Source organism: Capricornis sumatraensis, chromosome 1, assembly GCF_032405125.1.
Source record: "Capricornis sumatraensis isolate serow.1 chromosome 1, serow.2, whole genome shotgun sequence".
NCBI classification, from domain to species: Eukaryota; Metazoa; Chordata; class Mammalia; order Artiodactyla; family Bovidae; genus Capricornis; species Capricornis sumatraensis.
Genome location: NC_091069.1, coordinates 217,262,367 through 217,285,540, shown reverse-complemented (window position 1 = coordinate 217,285,540; position 23,174 = coordinate 217,262,367). Strand labels below are relative to the sequence as shown.

The 23,174-nt window shown below is 40.2% G+C and overlaps 1 protein-coding gene across 5 annotated transcripts in view; it reads left to right on the top strand.

Annotated features, from left to right (window-relative positions):
- KCNAB1 (potassium voltage-gated channel subfamily A regulatory beta subunit 1) overlaps window positions 1-23,174 on the top strand; it is a 458,084-nt gene that overhangs the window by 374,723 nt on the left and 60,187 nt on the right. For 3 of the 5 annotated variants that reach the window (XM_068992110.1, XM_068992193.1, XM_068992235.1), the window contains exons 3-8: window positions 429-466; window positions 4,582-4,661; window positions 7,084-7,128; window positions 10,620-10,664; window positions 12,541-12,584; window positions 20,282-20,368. In XM_068992110.1, the coding sequence (XP_068848211.1) occupies window positions 429-466; window positions 4,582-4,661; window positions 7,084-7,128; window positions 10,620-10,664; window positions 12,541-12,584; window positions 20,282-20,368 (339 nt within the window). The remainder of the gene's footprint in view (window positions 1-428; window positions 467-4,581; window positions 4,662-7,083; window positions 7,129-10,619; window positions 10,665-12,540; window positions 12,585-20,281; window positions 20,369-23,174) is intronic. The other 2 variants (XM_068992310.1, XM_068992387.1) reach the window with 1 other exon arrangement.

The following is a 23,174-nucleotide window of genomic DNA, read 5'->3' as shown; positions in this document are numbered from 1 at the left end:
AGAACACAAAATAGAGTCCCTCACCGCAGGCAAAGGCAAGGAAAATTTGACCAAAGGTCTTCCCTTCCCTTTCAGAACTGCTAACTTCTTAGCCAAGTGGAATGAAAATGAGTGTGCAGTGGATGCAGGCTTGGGGCACTGCCTTCTTACACAGCAACATATATGGTCCTAAGTCAGAAGAAAAAGCTTTTAGTAGACAGGGCTAATACTAGCATATACTGGGCCTTTAAATGAAGAAAAGACAAGCAAAGGGATGCAGATCCCTGCTGGAGAACTTAGTGATAGAAGGAGGATGGGCAGAACTTCCTGTCCAGGTACCTTCATGAGCAACCTACTGAAGTAGCCTCGATGTAAGAAAAGTGTTTTCCTTAATGCACAATATTAGAAAAATGATTATGAATAACATGCAAATATTTATTCTTTTTCAGGAACATGGGTGACATTTGGAGGTCAAATTTCAGATGAGGTGAGTTACTTTTGTCTTCAATTATGCTGATCATAGAAAATGCAGAGCAAACTGTATTTTACAATACAGTTTCTGAGATTCTAGTATTTTAAAAGGGTAATATTTTAATCACTGGAAATGACTAAGATTGACTCAGAGATTATTTTCCGCTTTATCTTGCTTCCTGTATTTTTCACATTTAGACTATTAATAGCCCTTGAAGCTGTCAATCTACTAAATGAGCAAGCTCAATAATTAGAGGACAATCAATTTTGGAATTAGTGTTTAGTAACTTTATGAAAAGATTTTATTGCTGGCATGTGTATGCATATGTGTTTTAGCTTCACCTAGACCAACTGGTCCCAGTTTGCACTGTTCCCATTTTAGTATTTCTCAGTCTTAGGAAAACTGGGTCACCCAGACTTGGGCAAGTTAATTCAACCTCTGTTCCTCATTTTTTCATATGCAAAATGGGAAGTTCTGTTGAAAATATTAACCATGTTATGCATGTCAGACATTTATATAGCCCTCTGGCTAGTAGGTTGCAGACACTAAATAAATGGGACCTATAACAATCGTATTTACTACAGCACTCCTTTACACTTTCATTTACACATTCAGAATGGTTCTTATCAAAATGATAATTCTGACCATTGCCTTTAATGATTACTTTCATGGCATAAGTGAGCTATGGAGGCGTTGAGTACCTACAGCTTCCCTGAAGAAACCCCTCAGGCCCCTCCAAGCCTTCCTTGGCTTCCTTGATACCACTGAGGAGTCAGGGATAGTGCATCTAAGTGGATATACTCACTGGGCTTCAACTCACTCTGCATTAACTAGATTTGTTAACATTTACTTTTACCAACAGTTGCCACATCAGTAAAATGCAGATGATGGCCCCTAAGATTAATGAAGGGCTCAGCCTGGTGCCTGACACAAGACAAGCTCTTTTAAAGGTAGTTCTTACTATCATTCCTAAGGAGACACTTAGGGAGATCAAGGGTCTTTTCCACAGCTCACAAGGTCACCCTGTTATTTAATAGATCAATAGGGAGGGGTCTTATCTTCTTATTTTTATCTGTCTGAATGCCTGTTCCCAGTATTGGGCATAGGTTGGTCATCACGAAGGGCTTGTTACGGTGAAGAGTACTTGGGAAGCAGACTTGAGGTGGAAATTAGCCTGCAGAACAGTTATTAGGAAGCTGGGCTGTGATGCAGTCTCAGCAGTGACCTCAGCTGACCCCATGGAGATCTCTGAAGCTCAGATGGCCCTGCAGAGTTGTCCCAAGTTGGGGCAAGAGGAGTATTTATATCCCTTGTATGACCAGTCATTGGACAGAGGCTGCCCTGGCAGGCAGGTCTGTCCCTGGGCTAGGTGACTCACGTTAGCCAACCGCTTTCTGATGACAGCATTCCTAAGAGCTGGGGAAATATTTCCTTGAGTTCTAAAGGAGGACCAGGGTGGTCGTCACCAGATCCACTCCAGGGCCATCTCAGGAAAGGAGAACTGAGGCAGCACAGGGGCAAGTGCACAGACATCAAAGTGGATGCAAACTTCAATCAGATGCAAAATAAGTGATAAGGAAGGACGGAGGTCTAAAGTCAATAATCCACTGTATCTTGCATGTGCATAACCTCTTATTGGCTGGTATGGTACTTGGAGCGGAAAAAGACAAATACACCTTCCCTTTCAGAGCAGAGGAGTCAACTGTAAGCATATTATTCCCCTCTTCATCTTTGCTCTGCCCTTGATAGTGTCTGCTCTCTGCTGCAATGAGCCCAGCTTGCCCAGGTCAGAGTACGAAGGGCCAGCCTCTGAAACAAATAATTTTAAAATTATGATTCTAAAAACTACACAATAAAGCTGTTGTGAATGACTGCAGAGACTTTCACCTCAATGCAGACCAGACAAATAGCTATTGTCCTTCTGGAGAGCAGCTGTGGCTCTTCCCCAGGGCCCAACAGAGACATTGCCAGCAAGGAAGACAGGAAACACAGCCAGACCACAGTCACTCCCACGGCTGAACTGGTCAAGTTAAACTATTTCCATGAGGCAGTGGAGGCACAAAGCCGGTACTAACCTTAATATGCTGAGTGAGATCATTATCAGTGCCACCTTGGGAGGTGGTGATGTCCCCATTACTGTGTGAGTTCAGCCATTTATTGAATAGCCACTTGGCAGGAATGCTGTTAGGCTTCTTTCAATTGCAGGTAACAGTAAATCCAATTCAAACTGGCTAAACAAATAAGGGAAAAAACTATTTTTATTTTCAAATTAGAAATGCAGAGTTGGAGCGAGCTTCCAGGTTGACTCAATCAGAGCCTCCGTTGCATTTCCTAGTGCTTCTCCTGAGCCTGTGTTCCTTTGTATGTCAACTTCATCCATACAAAGTAGTAAGATAGTGGCAGGCATTCTAGATCTCAGTTAGAAAAGTAACTGACTTAGTCCTATGATTTCCTTTATTCCATGTTCAGATCTTCAGATCTCATGATTGGGAAATGTCTTATCATTTAGTTCAGCACTCCATCCAGGATCCTACATCTTAAAATTTCTCCCTAGATGAGATTTATTATACACATTTCCTAATAATAATCCATTAGTATGACATATGACATAACACAGGGATGATATACAATACAAGGGCAATAATCTCTGCAGTATAGGGCATGAGACTTCCCTGGCAGCCTAGTGGTTAAGACTCCATGCTTCAATTGCAGGGGCTCAGGTTTGATCCCGCATCCTGTACTACCCAGCTGAAAAAAAAAAACAACAACATGTGTGTGTGTGTATATATATACAATATTACATATATTGTGTGTGTATATATATGGTATGCAATTATGGTATGAAAAGCTATACTGTCTTAAATTTTAATTTATACTTAGGAAAAACGTCATAATGGTGCCAAATTAGAAGCAGTAATAATAGGCTTCCCAGGTGGCTCAGTGGTAAAGAATCTGCCTGCCAGTGCAGGAGATGCAGGAGACATGGGTTCAATTCTGGATCAGGTAAATCCCCTGGAGGAAGCAATGGCAACCCACTCCAGTATTCTTGCCTGGGAAATTCCAAGGACAGAGGAGCCTGGTGGGCTACAGTCCATGGCGTCACAAAGATTCGGACAAGACTAAGTACACACACAATAACATTTTCGCTGCTATTCTAAAGGATTTGCATTGTGCTAGCCTGACAGTTTTCTTGGTATGTCACTTAAAAGAAAAAATAGGAAAAGAGATTATCTTGGAAATACTGATGAAGCACCCTTAGCCCACAATGAAAAACATAATGTAAAAATCAATTTCAATTATTTGTGAGGTGTGTAATTTTTCAGTTGACTAATACGTCTATTAACAAAATGAAAAAATGTCCTTTCTCCAGCATTGTTTATTGCTGTCCCTCTAGAACCATCCCTCAAGGTGTAGTTTATAGCTGCTCGCCATGCTCTTTTGTCACACTTGCCACTCGTGTTCAGCAGCACGAAGGAAGGAGCGAGGAGCCTGGCAGTCTCAAGCTGACCTGTGAGGAGCTGGAGCGCTCAGCCTTTCCTCTCCATGTAGTGTCTGTGGCTGGTGGCCACTCTGTGACCGTGCCTGGGGCTGTGCTGAGCTGACAGGAGCTTTCCAGCAGTCCCAGCTCTGTCTAACTTTTGGTTCATCAGCACAGTCTGTAAATCCTCCAGGGGAAAAAAAAGGCACAAGCTTTCAGGTCAAGAGTTACCCAACTGCCAGAACCTATTGGCTTGGGAAAAAGAGAAAGACGAGAAATGAAGTCACCAGGGATACAAACGACCGTCTTGGTCAGAGAGATTCCAGTGCCACAGAGAATGTTGTCAAACCAGGTGTTCCAAGCAGAGTGAGAAACACAAGTCCCTCCGCCTCACTGTGCTCCTGGTGGCTGGGTATTCTCAGCACTGAAGGAAATCCCTCAGTGCCCAGTATAGGTCTGAGGGAAGGGGTGATTTTACCATCTTCAGGCGGGTTGGATCTTCTTTTTTTCTTTCTTTCTTTAATACAACTGAGAAAAATAAAACTGGTCTGTGAGACTTCCATGTTCTTAAAGACCACCAGAGGAGTCCAAGTTGCTTCCCAGGCTTGTAAAGCATTTGGCTTTTCCGACTGACCTTCACATCCTCTTGCAGGTTGCTGAACGGCTGATGACAATCGCATATGAGAGCGGAGTGAATCTCTTTGATACAGCCGAGGTCTACGCCGCTGGAAAGTAAGTCAGTGCCTGATGCCTCTCTCATGGCTCAGTTCTGGGCCCAAGAGACTCCCCCCAGACCATTGCTGACACATTGGTGAGAAGGGTCTGTCCTTCCCACACATGCTGATGCCATTGCTTTTCTTCCCTCCTTTACCTACCTCCACCAGAACTGGGGCTATTGACCATCTCTGAACCCCTCTGCCCACCCAGACCTTCCCACCCCTGGTCCCTGTATGAAGAAAGGACTGGAAGCGATTGCCGCAGTCTGTCAGTTCTTGAGGGGCAGAAGTGGTTGTGACCAGAGTGGTCACAGTGGAGCCCCATAAATATTAGCTGAATGTAATTAATATAAGTGAGCAGATTCCAGCATGGTTTTTCCAAAGCTAGTCTTTCGTTTTATAACCACCCCACATAGTTCCTCAACCTTGAGGAGAACAGGCACATCCTCTCCGCAGGGAAGCAGAGAATAAAGGAGGGATTCCCAAAAATGCCAAGAAACCAAATATCTTTTATAAGAGGGCATTTCAGGCTCTACACTGAGGACAGACAGGGCTTTCGAAGAGGCCTCACTTCTTTTTCTGGAGAAGTCACAACTGGCTACAACCTTCTTCTGGACCCTAGAACAGGTTTAGAGCTCCAGGACAGGGCTCAGTGATAAGTCAAAGCACATCGGTACTGTGTCTTCAGTGTCCACACCCTCTGGTCCCACACAATAAGCACATTCAACAGAAGTGGCCGCCTTGGCCTCCTGCTATGAACACCGATGCAGAAAAGAAACTAAACATCTAAACTGCTACTGGAGCAGCTCTGCGATTCTCTAACAGGACTGAGGAGCATAATCACCTGCTTAATTCCTCCCCTTCTGGATGAGAATAACAAACTGCTGAATCAAGTTCATCACTGCTTGGTAAAAGTGCATTTTGCTAGCCTGGTAAAAGTGCATTTTGCTAGCCTGGGTTTCCTCCTTTTCAAGGGCAGGGCTGTGTTCAAGGACTATCAGGCAGGTTCAGAGCCCACATCCTTGATGTTTTCCTACTTTATCTCAGCGTTTTCTTCTTTTGTTGAATCCTGCTTATTACCAAATGGGGCTAAAGCTGAAAAAGAGGGAGTGATTAACAAGTCTGTTAGAGTTCTGTTTGTATTCCTGTTGTGAAGGATAATCGGTCCTGATTAATTATTGATTGTTGGTCAGTGTGTAATGAGATAGGTTCCCACTGTGAAGTGCAAGGTTGCAGGAGAGACAGGGGGAAGGAACCCTGAGGTAATGTCAGTGTGTGTCTCCTTGGTTCGTGCTCCCCATCTCAGGGTTTATTGCCAGGCAATGGCAACCCACTCCAGTACTCTTGCCTGGAAAATCTCATGGACAGAGGAGCCTGGAAGGCTGCAGTCCATGGGGTTGCTAAGAGTCGGACACGACTGAGCGACTTCACTTTCACTTTTCACTTTCATGCATTGGAGAAGGAAATGGCAACCCACTCCATTGCTCTTGCCCGGAGAATCCCAGGAATGGGGGAGCCTGGTGGGCTGCCGTCTATGGGAGTCACACAGAGTCGGACACGACTGAAGTGACTTAGCAGCTACACTCCAACAAAGACAGGACTTTTCAGCTAAGACAAATCACAATTAGTGATGACTTGCTCTATAGGATGCTAATGGACAATGTGCTGATTACATTGAGGTCTCCATTCACGAAGCCTCTGAGAGCCCACCTGCTTCTCACAATGCTGGTCTGACTGGGAGGAACCTAGAAGAAAGTTTTAGTATCCTGAAGCTTGGGTCCCAGCTGGGGTAGGTAGAGGGGGAGAAGATGGAGAGAGGGTCTTAACTCTCCACGACCAGCGTCACTGGCAGGAAGGACAGTCCCCTATGACTTCATATATCCTGCTCTTCTGACAACTCTTGTCACTTGAACCCAGGATATTCTTTCTGTAGGCCACTGCACCTGCAGCCATGGCTTTGGGACATCTAAAGCCACACATGGGTTCTTTAACCCTGCAAGATCGCCTGGGAGTCAGTATTTTCTGTCTGAAAAGCATGAGGTCTCACTATCCTCTCTGGTCACAATCAGAGACCATGGCCATCAGAAAGAAACCCTCAACTCCCTTTGAATACCACCAAGCTAGACAGTTACATATAGTATCAGTGGTTCAAAAACGCCAAACTGCCAAATGACTCCACTGCTTCCTAGTATCAGGACCACAGGCGTTCTCCTCTGCCAGAGTGTCAGGATTTGGCAGGTGCTTCTGGAATGCTCCGGGAGCAGGATTCTGCAGGCATAAGCAGAAACAGCAGAAACTGTGCTACCAACCGAGAGTGGCTTCTATTTTGGGGACATGTAGGCACTGACAGTTCAAACAAGGAAGGGATCTGGTGGTTTGGATTGACTCTTGCGTTTCCAGGATACTATATCCTGAGACATTATCTGTTTCCCTTCCAGGGCTGAAGTGATTCTGGGGAGCATCATCAAGAAGAAAGGCTGGAGGTAATGTGTTCACCATACTCATTTAATAGCCTTTTAAAAAGACTGTTACTATTTTGTACCAGAGAAGGGAAAATAAAGTTGCATGACAAGCGACCAAAAAGACTGTCAGAAAATTCAGTCCTTAGTAAAGAAATAATTTACAGTGCTTTGAAAGTAAATATTAGCGAGCTCACTACTTGTGCTTCAAAAATTAACTCGTCGTTGATCACAATGAATTACCATGGGTTGAGCAGAGGATATTCATGAGATAATTGTGTATAAAATTAAGTAGCATTTCGTGGTTTTTGACTGCCCTGTGTGCTGATCTGGTGAAGGAAGCCAGCCACAGAATGCTAATTATCTCCATGCATGTATTTATGTGCATTCTTCATCTTATTAACAACTCTGGATGCAAAGAAATGATGACCCAAGAAACCCTTGGGATAAATATCCCAAAACTTTCTTGTCTGAGCACAATTAGCCAGGATCTCTCCCGTGTGCCAGGAGCCCTATTATCCGGACATTCAAGAAAGTGCTTCATCTGCTGTGCTTGAGGGGTTACAGGGCATCCTATCACCTTGTAGTGGCAAAGCCAGTAGTAATCAGCCCCAGTAGCCACTTCTTTCCCAGCATGAGTACAGACTCAGGCAAAGACCAACAAAGACCACTGGTTGAGTTGGAGTTCACTTCTGCTCTTGTATAAGATCTGCTGATGGCCAAATAAATAACAGATAACAGTTCTATAATATAAGTGGAAACGGAAACTCGGAAGTTCCTGGAAATATGAACAAATGAACTTTGGTGACCTACTTTCTCCCTTTCCCTTCCTCTCTTTCCCCACTCCAGGGACTGTAAGAGTGTGAAGAGAAAATTGTATTCAACCTTAAATACGGAAAAAGATTCACATCCCCACCCAGTCCTCCACCTTGCCTGAGTTACCATTTCACTCAGAATGTCGACCCATCCATCACTGCTCAAATAGGACTGTTGTAACCATGTGCCACAAACTGGGTGGCTTAAAACCACAGTAATGTATTCCCTCTGTTCTGGGATCCAAAAGTACAAAATTAATAGTTGGGTAGGAGCATTCTCCTTCTGAATCCTTCCTTACCTCTTCCCAGCTTCTAGTGGTTGCTGCATTTTAGCATTTTGTGAACTATAGCTGCAACTGTTCAATGCTGCCTCTGTCATTATATGATATTCTCCCTTTTTGTGTTTGTGTGTCTTATAAAGACATTAGTCATATTGGATAAAGGGCCCACTTTACTCCAGCATGACCTCACCTTAATTTAACTAACTACATTTGCAGTGGCCCTGTTTCCAAATAAGCTCACATTCTGAGGTACTGGGGGACAGGGCTTTAGCATATCTTTCGTGGGGGACAAAATTCAACCTATAACAGACACTTGTTATTGGAGATGAGTCCAGTAATATCCAATGAAATCACAGCAAGGTGCAGGCTGCCAGAGTACACCTGAGGATGCAGGGGAAGCTTCGCTGCAGTAACTCTCTCCCCTCTGCATCCACAGAACACTTGGTCATCACTCATCATACTTGGCAAAACTTTTTACATACATTTTGTAGAAAATAGATTAACATGCATCTTTCCCAAAATGCTTTTCAATCTTGCAAATAAACACTCAGGCTATCCCCAAGATACAGATATTGACATCAGGTCATAACAGTTCACAGCCACCCACCTGAGGCTGTTGAAAAGATAGACCATAACATCATAGGTTTCAACTGCTTGGCTTTTTGTCCCAAGACCACCACTTGCTAGCTGTTTTGTCCAGGGCAAGTTACTTGTCTTTGCTGTGCCTCGATTTACCCACCTGTAAAATGGATGGCATAACTGTTCATGGAGCATTGTGCTGATAAAGTGAGATAAGGTGAACAAAAGAATCTTGAAAGCTGTGCTTTATCAGTGTGAAATCCTCATAATATCATTCTTCATCCACTCAGAACAGCTGCTCTAGAGGCCCCCCTGAAGTCCATGATAATTCATCGGGTTGTTGTCTACTCTTGTATTTGAACATAAATATTGCTATGCACACCCATGGAGGCCAAACATTTTACAGAAAGCCTACTTTGGGAAAAATGAGTCTGTGGTGGTCTAAGGGTAGAATGCATGGCTTTTGCAGCACCAACTGCTCTGAATAATCCAGAAGGCTGCACTCATTTTTTAATAAGATTCCATCCAGAGCTTTTTGTTGAAGTTCTGAGAACACTTGCTGAAGGAGACCCAACTTCCCTGTGGCAGATTGCTATTATACTAGGTATCACAAGGTTGATGGATTAACTTGAAAGTGCAATCGCCCTTTTGGGGTATGTAATTTCCAGATGTATATCTCTGTAGACCTTCTGTTAGTGGTTTGAATTACTTTTCAGGGAATTGACTTCAGTGGGATGGGGTTACTGACATTTTCTACAAATTTTTCTTGTTGCAGCCAAGTTATCAGAGTTGTCACCATCATTCCCCATTGGTTATCATTAATCATACTAGTCTTTTATGTGTAAGGGCTTCAGGCATTGACTCTACAGCTGACGGAATTAATAAACACCTTATTTCAAATACTCTCAAAGTTTGGTCTTAACCTTTGAATCTCAAATGCCTTTTTTTCCCTCAGCCAGTTCAATTAAATTATACACCTGGAGAAATTAAATTGTATTGAGCTCTACCTCCCAATTTTAAATTATATGACTATAGTTCTCAAGACATATTTCATATTCCCCAGTCACAATAGTGCAATTTCATTTCCTGCCCTTGGGTGTGGTTTTGAAGAGGTAATGAATTTGCTGACAAGATTTCCACCTTTCATTCCCTTAGGAATAAGTGGTGGAAGTTTGAGTTAAGGGTTTTAGGGTTGTTTTCCTAAAATAACATTTTCAATTAATAAGAAGTTGAATGGGAAGAAATTGTATTCATATTTATTGATTAAATTTATTCTATTTCCGTGTAGTTGGTACTTTCCTGTGAAGGCAATTGGTTGTATGACTCTTTCCAATGTGTTGGAAAGAGTCATAATTCAGAGACACTAGGGTCCATGGTCTTTGGCAGGGGGTGTATGGAAAGTTCATGATCAATCAACACTATGTCAGGTGCTTGGTGAGTATTTAGTGGCTGTCTATTTGAGTTCCTAAAGCCGTCCATCCTTTAAGTTTTTTTTGCTTACTCTTCTCACTTTCCATCCTGACTCTCCATGCCTACCACTCACCTTGGCTTTGCTACCACCCAGTCACCTATGTGTTGTCATAGTCCTTCCTCTCCCGGGTCTTCCAGGTAAAGCTTCCTTCCCTTCAGACCTCTTTCTCTAGGATCTGACTTCAAGTCCTCAGTCATCAGCTTCCCTTTGCCCTTACATTTCAATGACATGAATGAACAAATTTATCCTTTCACCAGTTTCAAAATGTGAGGTACAGTAAATTACTTCTAGTGCTATAATAATAATATGACTTAATAGTATAACCATCAATTTTTTAAATATTTCTCTCTGTGTTTGTTCAACATATAGGAGGTCCAGCCTGGTCATAACAACCAAACTCTACTGGGGTGGAAAGTAAGTCAAATGTCTTTCTTTCTCTACTTGACAGGAAACAACTAGTGGTTCATGCTTTGATTATTTTAGGCAACCATTTTACATCTAACACACTAAAGTTAATTGGTTTGGAAAGAAAGATTTTTTTTTCCCTCTTGAAGGAAATTACAATTAGCCTAGGATTCAATTTTTAGCAAATTACCCTCAAAGTAGTTTAGTGCAAAGCATGTGGTCACTTGTTACTAAGTGATTCATGGAGATTTTCAAATATCAACCTCATACTTAGAACCATTTCCAAAATAGAGTTCAAATTTCAGGCAAAGAAAATAAGCACATAGCATCACAGAAGAAAAGCTACTTAAATCTGCCAAAACTCAGACTTCTACAGAAAGCAGTGATAAAAATATCTTTCCTGGCCCCACGTGTAAGTCTCTGATCATTTCTGCAGAGGGCTCTGAAAATGCTGATCAAAAGGACTATCTCATCGAAGAATAACAGGAAGCTGACTGTATCACTTTCTGTCAGGTTAAGTGAAAGAGTGGTCCTCTCCCTGTTGTGGGATACAGAACAAATTTCACAAGTTGAATTGGCTTCTGATGGGCCTACTGGTGTTTGAACTGGTGATTACATTATTCAGCAGGTCTTCGAAGACTGGCCTCTTGGACAAACATGTGAGAAAATAGCAGGCTATTTCATATACTTTTCATGGAAATCTCAGAGATTTTCATGGAGTCTCAACAAAAAAAGAAGACAAGTACAAACAAACAAAACCTTATTTACTTCCCTATAATTCATAAGGGTTAAAGATAAAATTGAAGGGGAATCTTCTAATGAAAACACACACATATTTTATTGTTGTTTTTGAGTTTGTTTATGATGAATATGAAGATAGAAACATGGATTTTGGATTTTTATTCCTATTATAGTCTATTAAAAAAGAAAACCAATGGTACCTATAAGAAATGTAGGTTTATATTTTGTGTACTCTGATTCATGGTGCCATTGCTTGGTGCTTTTGCAGTGGAACTGAAAACCTTGCCTATAATTTAGAAATAAACAGGAAATATGATAATCTGCAAGAACCAGTATGTAGTGGAGTACTACATGCAATATTATCTAATATAAATCACCAAAAGTGAATGATAGACTACTGTGTTGTAAAAAGCGATTGCCAAAGGTATTGATGTTAAAGAAATAATTCTTCAGTACTTTAAAACTCAAGGATCACATTTCTTTCTGTCTAGAGTTTGAAAATGGTCTTGGCAGGCAAAAGTCCTAGTTAGTTTTTTTTCCTGTTGCTGCTGCTAAGTCATTTCAGTCGTGTCCAACTCTGTGCAACCCCATAGACGGCAGCCCACCAGGCTCCCCCGTCCCTGGGATTCTCCAGGCAAGAAAAACTAATTTAAAGAAGACTCAGTATATCACATTTTAAAAGAAAATAGCTGTTCATTTTCTTTTGAAAGGCAAAAGGCACTTTCGAAGTTACTTCCTTTTTCAGAAAAGTCAGTGCTATTAGTAGCCTAACAATCTTATAGTAAGCTCACAAACTGATGTCATATTTTTTGTTTTTGTTTGGTTTAGGATTGGTTAAGAACACAGTGGGAAGGTTGAGCCGTTTGTCCAGTGTCAAATTATATATGGACAGGCATACATGGCTGACTTGTTATTTACATGGTATGACGACAGTGATGGCTAATTCGTCTCTGGAGGTCTCCAAAGCCTCTTGATGTACTGCCTACCAGTCTTCTCTCCCCAACCTGCCATGGTACAGACTTGCCAAGAAAAAGGAATAGCATTAACAATTCAGTCAAGAATAATTATTCTTTTGTACTTTTGAAACAGCAATTTTTAAAAAAGCACACCCCACTCAAAGTCATTTGCTTCTTTTTCTTCTCAGAGCTGAAACAGAAAGAGGGTTGTCAAGAAAACATATTATTGAAGGTGAGCACTGCTGCTTCCATTTTATTTTCATTTATGGGTTGCCAGCTCAAGAAAAGTATCTACCAAATAAGTTCAAAACACACTGGAAGGGGAAAAAGTGTCTCTATGAGAAGACCAACAATCAACCATATGTTTCTTCCTGAGAGGTGAAGTAATAATATTACAGGGGAGAATGAGAACTCAAAAGAAAATGACTGGATGTTCTAGCATTCTTCTTTACAACTATGCTATTAATAAAGCACTTCCATGAGGTTTCTTACAGTGCTTTATTGAGCTATAATTTATGTACCTTAAAAGTTTACCCATCAGTCATCACATGCTGCTGTTAGGTAGTTAGAATAGGAAACAGGAGTCCAGAATGGTGGTGGCTACAAGACAAGGAAGGGAAAAGCCCGTGAAAATAGAAGAAAGGAAGGTCGAGGGCCAGAGTGAGGACCTCAGGTGGGACAAACCGCACTCCTGGCGAGCCCAGTTTACATAGGGCAGGCCCCGGGGGAGGAGAAACATACAAGAAGAGGAGAGAGAGGGCCGGGGGTCTCTCTCTCCCCCACGCTCATGCACGTTCTCTCTCTTTCTCTCTCTTCGCATCTTTTGGGTTGGCATGCCCCCACACCTCGAGGACATATTTTCCTTTAGTTTCTAAATAAAACTGAGGGAGCTATAACACTATCCGAGAACTGTGATGCGCCAAGGGCTTTAATGTCCGTTGCCTCAAATTTTTGTTGAGAGGAGACAGAACCGAGGACATTATACTCCCCTGACACTTTCATTTTAAAACACCTTCATATCCCCCCAAAGAAACCTGATACCTACTTACAGTCACTTCTTATCCCCTCCTTGCGCTCTCCCACAGGCCAGGCAGCCACCAAACTACTCTTGTCTCCATGGATTTACCAATTCTGGACATTTCATATAAATGAGGTTATATAATATGTGATATTTTGTGACTGGCCTCTTTCACTTAGCATAAAGTTCATCAAGTTGTGGTATGTATCAATATCAATGAAAAATATGTTTAAAGGGGCTGCCATATGTTTCTAATATCTTTACACTAGTTCATGAACTATTTCATAAAAATTCAAGATTTTTATACCCTTATATGCATAATTAATCATTGAGACAAATGATTTTTCTCCTTTTTTAAAACTAATCTCACTTATGAAATACTAAAATCACCCTAAAAAGATGAGATGTACTCTAATCCCACTACTTTAAAAATAAAAAAATAAATTCCTCCCTTTGCTCACCTCATCCCATTCCATAGTTCCACAATCCTTCCTTCCTTTTCCCTGTAGTTATTCCGACTTCTCTATCTACCTGTAAACATTTACTTATAAGCACAAAAATATATGTATTGATCACTAACTGGTTTTAGTATATTTGTAGGCATCTGGGTTTTGAAATCAGATCAACATTCGTTCAAGTTCCAACTCTGTCATTAATGAGCTGGGGTACTTTGTACAAGTTACTTAATCTCACTTAGGCTCATCTCCTGGACTATAAGATGGTCTATAAATATCCTGCTTCACAAGGTTACTATTTAGGGATTGAACTTAGATTATTCACATAGAGCACAGTGTCAGTCATATAATAAGCACTTAGTAAATGTAATTTTTGTCATCATCATCACCATCATCATTCTTAATAAAGCACCTACTAGTGTTCCTTCTATGGATAAGGACACTAAGTAAGTAACATTCTGAAACTGCCACGATGAATGACCACTTTCTAGCTCTTGAGAAAGCTTCCAAATTCCTCCCCCAAACAAAATCCCTTCTCAGGTCACATGTCCAGTTTGACATTGTACAGTCAAACCCAGCCTTCCTCCCCAACCTGTTACCATTCCTGCTCTAGTATTTGCCCCAATGATGTATGTCATATACCACAAAGATTGTCAATAAGAAAAATCCAAGTCTTCAGCTTGTGTACCAAGCTGAACAGATACGGTGGCAGTGTGCTGCCTAGAAAGTTCTTGTTTTTCTTTTTTTTCTGATCTAATTGATTCCAAAAGAGATTCAGAAAGTGGTTTACAATAGCAATCAACAAAGAAATGGAAAATCAATGAGACAAAGAATAGAGAAGTTGTGCTTCTGTCTTTTCACTCAATCTCCATTGCTTTAATATGTACCAGTGTGTATGAATAATTTCAGAACTCTTTTTCTCTCCTTTTTAAGTCATGTTTCTTCAAGCCTCATACAATTTAATAGAAATACCTTAAAATTTCTCCCCCTTTAAATAAATTGGGAATTCTCTTAAGGAACTAATCTCTCAGGATGGATAAACCAGTTCAACTGAAATTCAAGCTGACCCAGATTCAAAATAATAAAAAATTTCAAATTTTCAGATTGAAGAAGAATTGGGATTAATTATTATAATGTTCTTACTGTTGGTTTTATTTTGCAGTTTACAGTGTCAGCCAAAGACGAAAATACTCTCGAGTGCAGGAGAGTCAGCTCAAAGGATATTTCTAGGCAGACTGAAATTAGGGAATTGAGTGAATTTTACAGGAAAAAAACAGAAGGGACGTGAGATTTCTAGACCCAAAATAAATTTTGAAGAGGTTTACAAATCGTTATCCTTGGGGTTCACTGGGACTTGTCCTGCGATGAAGGTGACCTTATTCAAGATTGGAGTTTCATATGCACATTAAATTTGAGAAGTACTTTTGAAGAATGAGACAGAAGTCCAGTTCTTGTAGAGCTCAGGCCACCTGTGTGCTGGATGACCTTGGCTACCTAAGTTATTTTTTAGAGTATAAAATTAGCTTAATTTGGGTATAATGCAGGTTTGAAAAAAATCTACGAAAGATCTTTTCAACCAGCCCTAAGTCCTTGATTTAGATCCAGTTAGAAACAACATTCTCCTTAGATTCACAAGGAAGGGATGAATATATTCTATACTTCTACATTCATTTGGAATATTCTATAGTATATTGATTTGGAATCACAAGATCAGATCCACTCAGGATCTGAAAGTCTATTTATTAATTTACTCATTCCACAAACATTCATTAAACTCAAATTTGTGCCAGTGTTAAAATTTAGCAGATCAAAGCTCTAGTATCTAACATGAAAGAATGGAAATAGTTTGGTAAGTCAAACTGTAATCATAAGTAAAGTGTTTATTTGCTTTTACAAGCAAAAGCTGTGTCTGTCTGTATTTGCCTTTCAGGTAAGCAACAGTTTTGTTATGTGATTCAAAACACAAACCCATTGTCACTGTTTTAGGAGTAAGAGGGGAAAAATATATTAAAAAGCTCCACTTAAGACTTTTTAATGAAGGGCAAATGTCAAGCCCTACAATCTGAACTTTTTAAAAAAGAGATAATTGATAATTTTCAATTAAAGAATAAACTTCTTAACAAATGGATTCACTGCAGGTTTCCTTTCTGATGTACCATGTTCATGGTAAATTCAAATCATCCACCCCAAATAAGCATGTGTCATAATGGGAAGTGTAGCCACTTATTCTAGCACAGGACAGTCTTCTTTAAGAAGCATATGTCAAATCAAGACTGAAGGTCTGATGAGAAGCAGGAAAATTAAATGGAGAAGCAGTGTACATTATTTAAGGCAACATCTTTTTCCAAGCCTGACAGGAAAACAAAAACACCATAGGCGTAGAAGATGATGACACAGCATATTTGAATAGAAGCCTTGCAGAATTTCCAAACTACTCACGGCCTTATTTCTGCAGAGTTAAACTTGCCACAGTAAACACATGACCCACTGCTAACCCTGCCAACCTGCTTAATGTCTGAAATGAGCATATTTCTATAGACGCCTGTGAAATAGGTTTAATTGAATTGTTTCACCTTATGAACAATGCAGTTCCTGTTAAACTTCAGAACCTAAAGGGGAGATTAACTTCGATTTCTTTTTACTATAATCACTTGAAAGCTATTTTCTTTACATAACATAATTTATCCTCCTGTGGACTTTTGAGGAATTTCCAGTTAACTTCTAAACATTTCCCCGAGAGCAGGAAACGTTTTTCCTGCTCCTGTTTTCACTCCCACAGATACTGTGTTATTGCCAAGGGACAGGCTAATGTCAAAAGTGCCTTCTTGGACTTCCCTGCTCGTCTAGTGGCTAAGGATCCACCTGCCAATTTGGGGAACATGGGTTTGATCCCTGGTCTGGGAAGATTCCACATGCCATGGGGCAACTAAGCCCATGCACCACAACTACTCAGCCCATGCGCTGAAGCCCGTACTCGGCAACAAGCGAAACCGCTGCAAAGAGAAGCCTGTACACTGCAACTAGACAATAGCACCTGCTTGCCACAACCAGGGAAAGGCTGAAGCAATGAAGACCCAGAATGGCCAAAAATAAATAAACAAGCAAGTACATTCAGTGCATGAGCACACTTATGTACTTAGGTTATGATTAGCCGTTTAGATGCCCCTCTGGAGCCAAGGTTAATGCATTTTCACACACCTACTTAAAACAATACTTGGCCCCAAGTCAAAGCTCAACAAATTTTTGCTCAGTGGAAATAGAACATGACTATTTGTTTATTGGAGATAAACTCTAAATGGCTCTCAAGAAGACCCTTGTTAGCAAGCCTTTATGTTGCTACAATTTAGCTACAAGATTAAAGCATCCAAATAGAAAAAGGCAGGACTACCTGATTTGTTTTGCAGTCACATGAAGGATAGAAATAGAAAGATCGTCTAGCTCCATTTTGTGTTTGGAAAGATGAGAATACTAAAGCCCAAAGGGGCTAAAAGACTTTGGCAGGGTCATTCAGACGCAGCCAGTCCCAAGCTCTGTGTCTCACCTGCACGTGCACCTCTCCTCTGAACGCCAGACTGGCCCCTCCACCTGCCAAGAGCACCGTGGGGTTGACTGATGTGCTGCTCAGACACAACGTGGCTCCCACCACTGATGTTTCTCCTGTGACTTCATTTACTAACAGTCACATCATACTCGGGCCAAAAATCTAAGAGTCCTCCTTGATACCTCCAGCTCCACACTCCGTCTTCAGCACACCTAAAGTCCTCTTATTACTACCTATACAACTTTCCTGAACATGAACACTTCTCACCAACTTGGTCCACGCGTGGTCTGCTGCAGTGACCTCCTGGTCTCCTTCCCTGCTTTCTCTCTGGCCCCTCACAGGTCACTCTCAGCAGCCAGGTGTCAGTTCAGAACACAAATCTGATAACATCATTTTCCTGGCTTAACTCTCATTTCCTTACCCCCTCACCAACATTCTGCTTTCTCATGTGGAGTAAAATCCAAAGATTTCCAAAGTGAGGGGATGGTGCCTCTTGGGAACACAACCTCTTTTTATTTCAGTTCAAGGTCAGAGTAGGGACTCAGTGGATCACTGACAGGATGCAACCCATCATTTCTTATATTCTTATATGAATACTCTTGACTCTTGGCCTAAATATTAAAAAATAAGAAAAAAAAAAGGCTTTCCAGAGAAAGAACTGAGAAATGAGGAATGACTGAATACAGAGAATATTGTCATTATATCAAGTTCCATGTCATTATTTATGGATATACACTATTACCTTGAACAATGGACCTATACCAACAAATGCTCTCAATATGTACTGTTTGCTCCGTAAGTATAAATACTACATCCAGGCATCTTTAAACACCCAAAGCCTGCCACAGTTTCAGAGTCAATTTGAGACTCAGTACATGATTAGGACACTGAAGAAAAAAACTTACATCATCACTGATTACACCTCATTTCAACAGGGTCAAGTCAGTCATAGCTTTTTCTCCTAGTTACTCTTAGCCCTGGCCAAGCTGTTAAGAAGAGACACAGATGTAGAAGACCATCATCAGAAAGGAGAACTTTGTTTCCAGTGCCAGGCATGGGCCAGAACTGTCACGAATGACTTCCTTTTCAAACAAGGAGGTCCAGTGAAAATTGGCATTTAGTCTTTGGCACCGCTTATCCTGAACCTTTCCAGATGTGAGCACCACTGTTATGATTACCTCGCTTCTACAGACTGTTACACCTACCAAGTGCTTGCCAACTGATTTTATTTGCTCTCTGGAGCGGTGATTCTGAAAGTTATAAGTATTGTTATCTTCACTACAGATTAGAGAACCAAGTCACACAAAACAAGTCAAATAACTTTGTGGGATAGCAAGTAGGATCATGCGCTAGAGTACAGATTTCCAACCTTTCAGACCTTGGGATACCCTGTTATTTGGGCTTCCCAGGTGGCACTAGTGGTAAAGAACCTGCCTGCCAATGCAGGAAACATAAGAGACCTGGGTTCGATCCCTGGGTTGGAAGATCCCCTGGAGGAGGGCATGGCAACCCATTCCAGTATTTTTGCCTGGAGAATCTCATGGACAGAGAAGCATGGTGGGTTGTTTGCTTGGTTATCTTTTCCTCTCCTTACTTCCTCCACACATTCAACTGCTTCCAGAGGGGGTTCATATCATAATGCTTTTTAAAGTAAATTTAATTTCAAGATGCCTATTGAGATAGCTGGTAATATCCCAAGCATGAAGGTCACCACAGTTTTTAAGGATAGGCATTAGACCTTACCTTACAATACCTGTCTGTCCTAATCTCTTCACCAGAGCTTCTCTTAACAAGCTACCATCACAGACAATCAATCCTTTCTCAATGAATGAAAAAATATTTCCGGAACTGGATTCAAGCACTCCATTTTCCTGTCAGAAAAGTAATTGTGGCTGGCCAATAAACCAGTTTGAAAAATCAAATTTAAATGAGCCAGATTTAAATTTATAAGAGCCTCATTTAACATGCAATTAATTTTATGCCTATAATAAAAAGAAAAACCTCCAGTCTTCCTGTGGAATTAAATAGGCCGATAAGGAAGTGCTGTGCCTCTTAGAAATGAGATAAAGTAATTCTTGAACACTGTCATCCTTTTGGTTGCATAATATTGTATACAATACATCCTATTTCAGGGAAGTATTAATTTTACTGAAATTAATTTTTTTTCTGAGTAATCATAGTAATGTGACTCAGTGGTTAGAGTTGAGACGTAAATTATTGGTTTGACTTGTTTTAAAACTCTAACTCTCTCCTTTATATTACCCCTTAAATCTTTACAGCTTCTAGTGGTTTTGTTTCTTCTCAAAATAAGGGGGAATAATAGAAATGGTAGGACTCAGCTATATTTAAGGTTCTCCAAACTTTGTTTCAGTTAGTAAAATGTTGAGTGAAACCTTCATTTGCCAACCCTTTTATTCCTGTTAAAACCCATGTGTACATTAAGGTGAGATTGTCAATCATTTATTTGTGATTTAGATAATTTTTATGTTTTGGATGTGCAATAAATATATCTCCATCACACTATAAGCCTATTAAGCAATTCAAAATGTGACATTAACTTGTATTTTTCAAAAAGAAAGAAGTTAAACTTCTAGGCTGCTCTTTGTTCTAAACTTTGCTTCTAGGTTCAGCCACACAGGAGCCACTGTGAAAGGTCATTACCAAGTGTGGGTTTCCAGTAAGCACCAGTACTGCTGAGAAAGTTCTAAGGCTTTTCTTTGCTGGGGACAATGTCAATCCTTGATATATTTTTAAAGAGTTCTAGGGGCCAATGAACACATCACTGTATTCAATGTCTGTTTGAAACTAATCCAACGCTTTTTTTAAAGTAAATTCTTGAAGGAAAGCAAACTTCAGCAATTTCTAATAGTGCTCATGTTTAGACTTCCTGAGATTTTTCCTGCTTCTGTTCCCAGGACTGAAGGGCTCTCTCCAGAGGCTGCAGCTCGAGTATGTGGATGTAGTTTTTGCAAATCGACCGGACAGTAACACCCCCATGGAAGGTGAGTGAAGAAATTTAATAAAAGACCCTAGCAGCAGCAACAGAGTTATCGATTCTAGCTTGATGACTTATTCCACTCACAGTAGGAAATGAAATATATTCAAACTTATTTGATTGAATGTGAAAAATAAAAACCTTTCCAGTCGATCTTTCAGTTTCATATTTACCCGCAAAGTTAGTGCTCTGCATGCTGCATCTTAATTAATTTTTAAGCATCTGCAGGCACTGGGAGTGTGTGTGTGTGTTAGTAGCTGAGTTATGTCTGACTGTTTGTGACCCCACGGACTGTAGCTCACCAGGCTCTTCTCTCCATGAAATTCTCTAGGCAAGAATACTGGAGTGGGTTGCCATTCCCTTATCCAGGGGATCTTTCCAACCCAGGGATAGAACCCAGGTCTCCTGCCTTGCAGGCAGACTCTACCATCTGAGCCACCAGGAAAGCCCTCCCTGGGAGTGTGGCTCCTGCCATTATGGTGCTCATTTTCTCCAGGTTTGCTTCACTTCTGTGATTCCATCAACTAAAACAATAAACATAATTGGAAGGGGAGTTTATAACCCAGCCATCATTATTTTGGAGTTCTCTGAGGGTCTTCTTATTTTGTAATGACTCTAGGTCTGATTAGTTTCCAATCTGTAATGATAAGTGCTAAGTGCTACTGTGAGCAGAGTCTTTACAGGAGTGACTATTTCAAAATGAAACTCTTCGTTGCAGTCTGGTTTTTGAGTCTCAAGGAGCTGCAGTATTTTATCCCCTTTCTGTTACAACTGTTTGAAGACAATTTAAGCATCTCCCCATGAAAGCTTTCAGAATGTTCCTAAAACCAGGTTTTCTTCAATTTGTGTTTATTTATGGAACCAATTGAGAAAGAATATAGTTTGGAAGGTTCTAGTTAATTGAGATTTATGCTCACATGAATTTTCACATACCTAAGGTAAATGAGAATGAAGATATTTGGGAAAAAGAAAGGAAAAAGTAATACTTTGATTATTCGAGGCTTACTGTATGACATGGATTTATACATATTTAATGAATTAGAACATAACATAAAATTACACTAAAGGTAAGTTTAGTTTTGATGATTCAAAAAGTAGTTCTGGGTCTTGTAATAAGTCAGGTTCTGTAAAGGTTTGTTCTTGCTAGAGGGTTATAGAAGTTATGGAAGCTGTAAATGATTGAAGTATATATGTTTCTGTAGGTTGAATTTCTGAAAAAAAAAAGTTATGGAAACTTTTTTTCCTTATCATTTATCTCTTTCTCAACCACAGTTAAATGGTTAAAATATATATTTCTTTATCTTATTTTTTGCTAGAGTTGTCTGCTTTTTTGATTTGAGTAAATTAGAAGTTTATTATAAAGCAAGATCACTGTTGGAAATTCAAGAAATTATCATGGAAATGACATAAAATGCATATTTTTGTCAAAGCAAAGAATAGGTGTTTGATAAAGTGAATCATAAATATTTTATTTATGTAAGAAGTATATATTGCAAGGATAGTATGATGTCACAGTATTCCTAATGCCACGTTAAAACAGCACTGACACTGTCGTGCGAGCACAATTGTCAAGTGAGATGCCATTTAGTGGCAGCTCTTAAAGACTGAAATTACTTCCCATTTTAAGTGCCTAGTGAACTATTTTCTTAGGAAAAATGTCCTTTGCAATTATGCTATGTACAGGATAGAGGAACATCTGGGATTTTTTTGCATTTGGGTGGGGGGGGTGGCTCATTCTGCCCATTCTACCATTATCTTTAATCTGAGGGATATAAAGTACAAGTCTCTGAAACAGAAAACATTATAATCTGCATTATATACCTACAGAAGGAGGATATTCTCAATTAGGAGACAAACTATGTGATACTAATAAGATAATGGTGTCTCTTGTATAAACACAGATTATGTGTTGACATTATTAGAAGGGAGCTTCAAAACATTAAAAAAAAAAAAAAAACCAGATTGCAGCCTGATAGAATGTATAACTGCAGCATTATCCAGCCTCTGCTGGAATCAGGAAATATTTATATTTTCTCTGAGTTTCTTACAGAAAATTCCACCAAGCATAATAGGAAGCTGTTTTATCATGAGTTATTGTCCAAGTTTGGAAGTCTAACAAAGGGTGTCCAATAGAGATTTGCACTTGTTGATAGGGTCAAGGAACATGGCATTTCATAGCTCTGTGGCAACCAGCCACTTTATGCTGGAATATAGCCTGCTCTCCCCACCCCTACCAAAGGGAGATCCACTCCTGGCTGGTGCATCAGACCCAGGGCTTATTCCTCTGGGAGGACTTAGCAGAGACACACTGTAGGCAAGTCTCCATGTGGGACTCGTTCCAGATTGAAATAGCTTCCCTGTGATGTCTCCCTAGCTTTGTAGAAAGTGTGTATCCTTAAACAGTATACTTATTTGTTCCAAGATGAGCCAGATGGAAGGGCTAGTTTGATATTAGCCTCTAGAAACTCATTCTCCACATTTAGCCTTTCCTACTTAACTGTAACAAAGGAAAGGACTGATCTGGGCAACTGAGAGAAGAAACTGAATAAAAAGAAGAAAATAAGGAATAGAATAGACAAGGATTGCCAGGTGATCTTGGGTGCATTTTCTCCTCTAAAATGGAAAAAAAAAAAGATGTCTAAGCTATGTCTGAACCCCATGTTGTTATTAAGTTTCATTTTTGCAATGATTTTGTAAATCATATGTATATGTGTATTAGTGAAAATTGTATGTGTACAATTGGGTCTACCTTAGGAAGCCTATTAGGGTTTTTGAAAACAATACAGAAAAGTAAATTTACATATAATCAAAAT